At 32.9% G+C, this 10,729-nt stretch overlaps 1 protein-coding gene across 1 annotated transcript; it reads left to right on the forward strand.

Moving 5' to 3' along the window:
- The first annotated feature begins 634 nt into the window (after positions 1–634).
- LOC130739496 (receptor-like protein EIX1) lies at positions 635–4,256 on the forward strand. Its single transcript, XM_057591800.1, has 2 exons — positions 635–3,608; positions 3,746–4,256. Exon 1 carries the CDS (start codon positions 822–824, stop codon positions 3,603–3,605), a length of 2,784 nt encoding a protein of 927 aa, XP_057447783.1. The 5' UTR covers positions 635–821; the 3' UTR covers positions 3,606–3,608; positions 3,746–4,256.
- The last annotated feature ends 6,473 nt before the right edge of the window (positions 4,257–10,729 follow it).

The raw sequence follows: 10,729 nt of genomic DNA on the forward strand, positions 1-10,729 counted from the left end.
ATCTATAAAGCTAGCTAGTTTTCTCTCCACTCACACATTCAAAATATTTTCCAAGAGAGTTGAGTGATGTATTTTGCAGATATTAATTGCTTTCTGTCTATGCAGCTAGCAACTCTGAAAATTGAGATTCATTACATATCTCATTGAATCTTTTCCTCTAACTAACTTAAGAGTATCCCGAATGATAAATCAAGTGGTAAGAGCTGGGAGACATATGAGTTGGGGAGGGGAAGGTCCAGGAATTAATTCCTGGTGGGTGTAATTTATCATTCTGATGTACCAAAAAAAATAACTTAAGAGTAATTTCTGCTAGACTTATTAATCTAAAGATTTAAAATGGTATATATATGCTTGCTTTTCGTCAATTCATTACTGGTTTTCCAAAAAACTTATTCTTTTAATAATGTACTTAATTTGCTATATAAGAAGATGGGAAGGTATGCATTTGCTATTGCTGGGAAACTTTACACAAGAAAAGGTAAGGTATAATGGGGCACTACACATTAGTATATTTTGTTACACAAAAATTCTTCCACCCTCTTAATCACGTTTAGTTGAATTCAAACTAGCCACTTAATACTAATGATGACTGCACAAAAAAAACATATAAAGCGAGTAAAAGAGGGACCAAAGTCATTAAGCACCCAAATTCTGAAATTTGACAATGAGCAGTAGAAACGAGTTGGCATTATTCACGTGTTTGTTTGGTGAGTGGTTTAGCTTCTTCTAATTGTTGTTTGTCTATAAAACTAGATTCACTTCAATTTGAAATTACATCAGAAAATATTCTCCAAGGGAGTTGAGTGGACAACCATCTCATCATGTTTGGGTGCAAGTTCATTCTATTCTGTATGGTGTCCATTCTATGCATCTCTTTCTTTGTTGAAAGTTCTGATACCAAGAAGTGCATGGAGACAGAGAGGCAAGCTCTTCTCAGGTTAAAAGGTGGTTTCTCTAAGGGAAGGGAAGTTCTTTCCTCATGGATAGGTGAAGATTTCTGCAAGTGGGAAGGAATTTCATGTGACAATTTAACTTGTCATGTAACCGGTTTGGCTATTGAAGGTAAATTGCAAGGTAAGTTAGATTCTTCAATATGTGAACTCCAACATCTAACTTCCTTAGATCTCAGTCATAATTACTTAGCAGGAAAGATCCCAAAGTGCATTGGCTCACTTGGTCAGTTGATAGAGTTACAACTTGAAGGTAACCAATTTGTTGGTGGCATTCCTCCCTCTTTAGGGAACCTTACCAATTTGCAAACTCTCAAACTTCAGGGAAATTATTATTTGGTTGCAAATGATCTTGAGTGGGTTTCTCACCTTCCTAATTTGAGATACCTTGATCTGTCAAATGTGAATCTTAGTCAAGCTGTTGGTTGGCTATCATCAATAAGCAAAACTCCTTCTCTGTCACAACTTCGTTTAATTGACTGCAACCTCCCTCAAGTCAATATTGAACCCACACTCCATCTGAATTCTTCCACTTCTCTCAAGGAGCTATATCTTCCAGATAATAACTTAACCTCTTTGACTGTGTCAGCGGTGGTGCTTAATGTTGGCAAATTCCTCACAGTTCTTTATCTCACATCTAATAAACTTGAGGGTAGCTTACCAGAATCCTTTCAGACTTTGTGTCAACTTAAAAAGTTACACCTGAGTTCCAACAAATTGTCTGGCAAACTCAGTGACAGCATGCAACAATTACGTTGTTCACAAAATAATATAGAGCTTTTAGATCTCAGCAATAACCCATTTAGTAGTGGGCCACTCCCTAATTTTTCAGGTTATTCATCAATTTCGGTATTGTTACTTCAGAATACCAATATTGTTGGGTCATTATCTCTGGTTACTAAACTTTGGTCGTTATCAGCATTGGATCTCTCAGGGAATCAGTTGAACGGATCACTTCCACATGGTATTGGCCAACTCTCTGGTCTTAATTATTTGATTCTCTATTCAAATAAGTTGAGTGGTGTCATCAATGAAACACATCTATCAAGTATGTCTGGATTGAGAGAACTAGTGGTGCATCAAAATTCACTTTCATTTAATTTCAGCTTAAATTGGGTTCCACCATTCCAACTAGATGTATTCTATGCATCATCTTGTATTTTGGGTCCTAAGTTTCCAACATGGCTCAAACATCAAAGTGAACTTGTATACCTAGACATCTCTAATACTAGTATTTCAGATTCAATTCCTGATTGGTTTTGGGACCTGTTTTATAGCGGAGACTCTGTGAATGTTTCGCATAACCAACTTAGTGGACTTTTACCGCGAAGTTTGACAAGAACAAAGGTATGGCAGACACTTGATTTTAGTTTCAACAACTTATCTGGTCCACTACCTCCTTTTCCAAGATTACAAGGTCTATTTCTCTCAAATAATAGGTTTTCTGGGTCTTTATCTTCTTTCTGTGCATCCCCACCACAAGAGTTAAGTTATCTGGATCTATCTAGTAACTTACTAGCAGGCCCATTTTTGGATTGTTTGGGGAATTTCACAAATTTAGTATTTCTAAATTTGGCAAAAAATAAATTAACAGGGAGGATACCCGAGTCACTTGGCACTCTGCAACATATAGTGTCAATACATTTAAATAACAACAACTTCTCAGGTGAAATTCCATCTTTGGCCCTTTGTACTAGCCTGACTGTCTTGGATTTAGGGAATAACAATCTCCAAGGAAGATTACTAACATGGGTAGGCCATCACCTGCCTCGGTTGATTGTTTTGAGTCTACGGAAAAATAAGTTCCATGGAAAAATACCTGAAACTTTGTGTAATCTATCATTTCTTCAAGTTTTAGATCTTTCTTTGAACAATATTACAGGAGAAATACCGCAGTGCCTCAATCACATGATTTCTTTGTCAAATATTCAATTTCAAAGAATTCCCATTTCATATGGACCATATGCTATTTCCAGTGGTTTTATTGAAATTGGCTCATTTGATGAGAAAGCAATATTGTCATGGAAAGGACAAAATTGGGAATATGGAAAAAATCTTGGACTCATGACTATCATTGATCTTTCTTGCAACCACTTGACTGGTGAAATACCACAAAGTATAACAAAACTTGTGGCATTAGCTGGATTAAATCTTTCAAGGAATGATCTCAGGGGATTCATTCCAAACAGTATTGGTCAAATGGAAAGGTTAGAATCACTTGACTTGTCAGGAAACCATCTTTACGGTAGAATGCCTGCAAGCTTTTCAAATTTGAGTTTTCTGAGCTACATGAACTTGTCATTCAATAAATTATCAGGGGAAATTCCAATAGGCACTCAACTGCAATCTTTTAATGCCTCTTCATATATTGGAAACGATGGACTTTGTGGTCCACCACTCTCAATCCGTTGCTATGGGGATGTGATGTCACCAACTGGAAGCTCTGACGAAGATAAACTCATAACCTTTGGGTTTTACATCACCCTGGTGCTTGGGTTTTTTGTTGGATTTTGGGGAGTTTGTGGAACTTTAGTCATAAAAGCTTCTTGGAGACATGCCTATTTCCAATTCTTCAATGACATGAATGACTGGATGTACGTGACAATAATGGTTTTTGCTAGAAGAATGAAAAGGAGATTTCGAGTCCAAGCCTAACAGGTAAATAAAGTTTTAATGCCTCCTAATTATTTTATAATATGGGAATGATTCATTGCTTATTATGCACAAAAGAGTATTATTATTGCATGTATTTGAATCCAGTTGAGATGATGTCTTTTATTTCCAATACTTTGCAGGTCACGCTTTTATGTCTTCATTAATATGACGGAGTCATGGTTCTTTTGTGGGTGGTTTTCTGCTATATGTTGTTTTCTCTAGAGCATTATCTTAAACTTTCCATTACCTCTTCTTGTACTCCCTTTCCCATCACCTCAAAGCTGAGTGTGCAAATCTGATTCCAGGATGATGTGTTGCTGTTGAGGATCTTGTGGTAGCCAGGAAATGGTTCGAGTACTATGAGGAGGTTTCATGGTTTTGGGTGGCTACTGTCTGTGGTATTTGTTGGGTATTAAGGTTCATGCCCTCCAAGAGTTGGCTTTGTGTAGTTCAATAATTTGTTGTCTTTCTCTTGTTAGCTTGTTGTTTTTTGCAGTTATCAGTGATATCTCTGTTCTGATAAATGATTATCACCTTATCTTGTATTTGGGTTCTAGCACCTCTTCACTAGTATTGAATGCATTTTGGATTTTCTTATGTTGTATGTTCACTTTGTTGTAAGAATAATAATACTCACTGAATTCCAGTTCCCATCATAGATTGACAGAATAAAATGAGTAGAACATTCTGACTAAAATTGAACATGATAAATAAATAACATTGTAATAATGAATACAAAGACCTTAATATGCTCTTACTTCCTGTAATGCAGGTTTCAATTCCTTAAAGCTTTTCAAAAGAATAATAATAAAATTGAAAACAATGAGGCAAAGGGCTTGTTTGCAGTTTTAAGTTTCTATATTTAAAAGCTGTTTTTCAAGAACATTGGAAGCATAGAGAAAACACATTTTCTGTATTTTCTCATCACTTGGCTACTTGAAACCATCTCGGTGGAAGAATGCCTGCAAGTTTTTCGAATTTGAGTTTTCTCAGCTACATGAACTTATCCTTCAACAACTTATATGGGGAAATTCCATTAAGCACTCAACTGCAATCTTTTAATGCCTCTTCACATATTGGGAATAAGGGGCTTTGTGGCCCACCACTCATCAACCATTGCCCAGGGGATGTTTTGATGTCACCACCTGGAATCCCTGACAAACATGTCACTACTGAAGATGAAGATAAACTCATAACCTTTGGGCTTTACAAATAATTCAGAATTAAAATTATGCTGAAACAATTAAACCAGTAAAAAATACAAATTAGCATACTTGATTCTTCTAGCTAACTAATGAGAATCCAAGATTTAGAGTTACTTCATGGGATGGGGAATGGAGCAATTGCTGGTGATAAGAATAGATAGCACTTGTTATCAAGTACTCATAATGACATATGTTAACATGCATCCTACTGGGCACTAAATAAAATAGTTTACTTGAAAGTCACATTGAAATAACTCAAGTTTGAACAAACTAGTGAGAATTGTGCTTTGCCAAGGGAGTGTAACCATGTGAAAACTGTCAGAATATACATTGGATCATGCACTAGTGGAAAGACTGAAGATCTTATGGCTGCAGCAAAAGTTTTCTTAGGTGGTGTATATCCAGTCTAATTTTCTGTCTCTTTCTCTTTTAGATAGAAGGACGTCACATAGTTAAATAAGCTTTTGAGAGATTTCCTGTTTATGTACGGTGATAAATTTGGAGATAATGTTCTGCTTCTGACTAAAATTGGAATTGAGGACAAACACTTTGTTTGAACCCCCACCAATATTCTACTAAAAATTTATGAAATAATAAAAAGAATGTTTCCTTAATATATATGTTACAGTCTTGTAGGCAATCTGGAAATGAGCGAGACATTTTGAGCATTTGATCTATGTACAATTTATTTCCTACTGAAATGATTACTATGAGTCTAACTAATCAAGCTTGCATGAATCTAACAAATGGATAACAAATGGTTAATGAATCCTATGGTGCTGAAGATATATTTAAATTATATTATTATCAAGATTTGAGTAATCCCTCTCTTTCTTTCATTCACTCTCACACACAGCCTGCATTTATAAATATATCCAGCAGTGTCATTCTGCTTTCAGCTCACCAAACTTTATGACTCTGATATTTCTCTTTGCTATTTTACTCTTTATGGCTCCTTCAAGCAATGCCTATTGGCCACCTTCCCCTGTTTTGTGTTTGATGCACAACTATTAGTTGTTAGTGTAATTAAGACTTCACTTCCTATTATAGTGTTTAACTTGTATAATGTTTCATTATCCTGTTTCTGTTTGTGACTTTTTGCAAGGATTGCTTTTGTAAATTAACTATGGCAGTGGATTAATTGTTACCTTTTTGTGTTCACATGAGCAATTTATTTAGAATATTCTGTTTTAGTGAATTTGTAAATTGATCACAAAATTATAACTTAAAATACTATACGAGGTACCACAGCCAAAAAAAAATTGAGTACCAAAGAATTCACCTATTTTAGTTGGTGTTTGCTGTTTAGATAACTTCCCTTTTTTTATCAGAGCTCAAGGATTGAATCTGCTAGGGATAGCACTGTCACTGTCACACCTCCTCTCATAATGTGTTTTTGAATTTCACGTATGAGGGATTCACCAATGTGATTAATATGTTTATTTAATTTAAATATTTATGGTTGTAATTAATTGGCCATGATTTTAATAAATTTTATGTTTTCTTTTTTCTTTCTTTAAGCAGCTATGTAAAAAAAAAATTATGGAAAGACGTACGTGATGAGTTAATTAATTGTAAGAGCAAAAACTTAGTGCAAAAATTACAAGGGCGGTGCAGTGCGAGTTGCATTGCATAATCGGTTGTGAGAAAACATTCGGAAATTAAATAAGTTGAAAATTTTAAATTCACAATATAATATTTTAGGCTATTTTTATCAAAAGGATATTTAAGTTATCACTTATTATAATTCAAAAAGTTAAAATTAATTTATTCTTCTTGGTCTTGTCATGTCTCAGCATATGATTTTCCAGGTAAAAAGTATAAAAAATGATATTAAAACTTAATATTTTTTACGTAATTTAAATATATCAAATTAACCTAATAATTTTTCATATTATTAAATATATAAATTTTTTTATTTTTCATATTATTTCTATGCCTAATAATTAAATTTGAGTAATATTAATTGTTTATATATAAAGAACTTTAGTAATATTTATTGAAATGTTTTTTTTTGTGCTTCGGAAAATCTATTTATTGAAATGTCTTAACACAATTTTTTTATATTTATAATAAAAAAAATCTTAATTTTCATTTAGTTAAACTATAATAATTTTTATATAATATTAAAAAATATTGTAAGTAAACACGTGCAACGCACGGATATAATATATATCCAGTATATACATATAGGACTCTAGGATTTGATTGAAATGGTGTGATAAATGGCAAGAGAATATTACAGTTGAGTTGAGATGATCAAGAGTCATATACGTAGTAATTAATTGTATTTTGGACATATGCCCATTTAATTTGTTGGAGGGGCGAAAATTCATCACACTGTCTACTTTAAGGTTGAATACATTATTCTGTGGCCCATGGCCTCAGTTAATTAGAAACAGAGTAGTATAAAAATGTTGGTTCTAGTACTATGTGTTAGCTGATTAAAAGTTACGTGATCATGACTTTAGCTTATGACAATTTTAGTTGTTTTTTTAGAGTTGGGATGGATTTGTCTTAGAACTGTTGATTGCCTTTTTTTTTTTTCAGGAACATGGGGGTTTGGGAAGCTAGTCCAGTTGCCTCAGCACTCATACTTGTTGCAGCTATTGCAATTGCAATAAGTTTATGCATTTTATTTTTCCGTTACTTTAAAAAAAGAAAAGGAAACCTACCACCTTTTTCAAAATTTTGTGAGAGGATGATTGAGTTGTCATACAACTCTAATAATCATCTCCCACTTGATCAAACTAGTTGTATGATATGTAGAGAAAATTTTGAAAATGATGAAATACTTGTTAGTTTATCATGTGGACATGCTTTTCATCGGAATTGTATGTCTACATACGTAAGACATGATGATGTATGTCTTTTTTGTAGAGTAAGAATTTTAGGTTGAGTTTTTCTTTTACTTTGTATTTAGATTATAATCAAAAGTATTTTATTATAATTCTAGCAGTGATTGAATAATTTTACTAGTGTAACTCATAATATTTTGAACTTTGAGTTTGGTTGTTTCTCTAGTATGAGAGGAGTGTTCTCATGGTTTATTCCTTCTATCAATATATATTTTTATACCAATCCATTAAGAAAAACTACACTTAGACCACGCGCGATGCGCGGATAGTGCGTACACTCTTTTAAGTAATTGCCAATGGATATATTTTTGCTATTTACTCGCCCCAATATTACCTTTCTTTTTAAATGGAATTATAGTGAGGGTATAAATGAATCATACATCTAAAGTTTATTAAAACGTGAAAAACTTTGCTATAGTGTAACACACTACTAATTAAAATTTTATTCAGTACCAGTTAATTTTTATTCCATATTTTTGTATATCTACTCTATTTTGAATATGTCTTTATTTATATTGCATCAACCTAAAGAATTTTCTCCAAATATTGTAAATGAAAAATGTATGAATTAATTTTTTTTTCTTACTTATTTGTGGTTTTTAAAAATTTAAAAGAGAATTAATCATTTATTTCTGAACACTCTCGTTGATTGATTGAAGTTCATGTGTTCATATAAATGTATGAGATCTGCATGAATTTCAATTAATCAATGAAAAATGGTTAAAGAGATAGATTTTGTAACACTCCTCTAATTATTAATAATGTAGAAAAATCGAAGGTTATGTTTATATGAAAGCTACTCAATAATTTTTAATAAATAAAAGCATTAATGTTGTTTCGTAATACTTGTGGTAAAATCTTATTGATAAATAGAAATGATTGAATGTGAAACGATATATATATATATATATATATATATATGTGTGTGTGTGTGTGTGCGCGCGCGTGCGTGTGCGGCATGCGTGTGTTTGCATAATCATAATATTGCCCCCACAATTTAAAAATCTTAGTTCTATCACTGCATATGAATGTAACTCTCTTCTTTTGTTTGTCCAGAATTAAGGTTCACTTATTCTTCCTTTCACAGTTCATGATAAGAAGAAAGATATTATTTTGTCACATGTCAAACCAATGATGATTAGATCAAAATTCAAAAGCTTTTGTTTGTCATTAATTTAATCCATTGAATGAAGTTTTCTTTTTTTTTGAAACTACTGAATGAAGTTTGTTAATTCCATTTAATAATATCTGTTAGCAATACATATGTACACTATTCTTAATGTTATCATGACTTTATTAGCTTAATTAATTGTAACAATCAAGATGATTTTAAAAGTTACGTGATTATTGCCTTCTTTTTTTTCAGGAACATGGTGGTTTGGTAACCTAGTCCACTTGCCTCAGCACTTATAGTTGTAGCAGTTTATTGTAATTGCAATATGTTTATCCATTTCCTTTTTTTGTCACTTTAGAAAAAGAAACCCACCTTTTTCAAAATTTTGTGAGAGGATGATTGAGTTTTCATACAACTCTAATAATCCTCTCCCACATGATCAATTTTTTTTTAACGAACCACATGATCCAATTAGTTGTACTATATGTAGAGAAAATTTTGAAAATGATGAAATACTTGTTAGTTTACCATGTGAACATGCATTTCGTACTTAAGACATAATGATGTATGTCTTCTTTGTAGAGTAAGAATTTTAGGTTAAGTTTTTTTTTTTACTTTGTATTTAGATTATAATCAAAAGTATTGTATTAATCCCAGTAGTGACTAAATAATTTTACTAGTGCAACTCATATAATATTTATTTTATTATATTTTGATGCATGATTCTAACTGTGCGCTAAAATAAAAATCAGTTATTAGTGGGTCAAAAATCTATGCTAACAGGGTAAAAACCAGGATGTGAAAATTATCCACACCCGTGGATACCCGCGGATAAAAACCCGTTATGGGTAAAATTACCCATGCCCACGGGTATCCACGGATTTATTTCATGGATATTTTCACTATTCATTTATTAATGGGGCGGGTACGGATATTGATGTATCCATACTCACAGATATCCACCCGATATATAAAATACTAAAATATCTTTTATATGTATATACATAGATGTATATTAAATATCTAATGAATTTGTGTTTGAGTTATAGTTCTCCTTCAAGTAAACTTATACAGTGGTAATGGTAAAAAGAAGCCCTTAGACCCAAAAAAGAGTAGAAAAGAAGTATTTTCCTTTACACATTGATTGACGGTAAAGTCCAATGTTAAATTTTATATTTAACATAATTTTCTTTTGAACAAATATATGTGAATTAATTTATGTTCATGGGTGTCGGGTGCCCATGGATATCCACGGATAGTTTAAAATCCGGTTAAAACCCACTAAATGGATATTCATGTGGGTATGGATCGGGTATGAATATAAATTTTTACATGTGGAGCGGGTGGTGGGTATATACTATCCATGCTCACCCGTACCAATTGACATCCCTAGTAAAATCTGATGCTAAACTTGATCTAGTGTCAACTTTGAGTCGGACGCTAAAATCATTGTAACAATCTTTTTTAGCGTCATTTATAAAGTAAATGCTAATACGATTATATTCACTGGATAGGAAAATCGATGCTAATATATATTTTTAGCGTTGGTTTTATAGGCTATTGACACTAATTTATCGACTTTAACATGAGTCTAGTCAACACGAGTTACTAGCCATTAAAAATGTGTCAGTTTCCAATGACAGTTATAGACCGCCAAAAACTTTCTTGGCATAAAATAGTACGAGCTAGAATTACTTATCACCCTCTGTAAACAAGATTGCATACAAAACCATTTGACTTATCACCACCTCGAATGAGCTTCTGATTTAACCTTAACAAGGCAGCATGCGAGTGGAAAGGAACATCTTGATTTTGCAACAACGTGAGGGAAACCATGGAATTCGTATGCACACACGCACTTGTCGAAAACCACACTCCCAACAGAGCCTTAGCCCATAAAGGATGGCCACAAGCTCTGCCTTAAGATTCTCCACCGTCCCAATATGG

Source organism: Lotus japonicus, chromosome 2 (assembly GCF_012489685.1).
Source record: "Lotus japonicus ecotype B-129 chromosome 2, LjGifu_v1.2".
NCBI lineage: Eukaryota > Viridiplantae > Streptophyta > Magnoliopsida > Fabales > Fabaceae > Lotus > Lotus japonicus.

What these genes read in the sequence shown, in the direction of transcription:
- LOC130739496 (XM_057591800.1), top strand. Translation starts at nt 822, where the DNA reads ATGTTTGGGTGCAAGTTCATTCTATTCTGTATGGTGTCCATTCTATGC.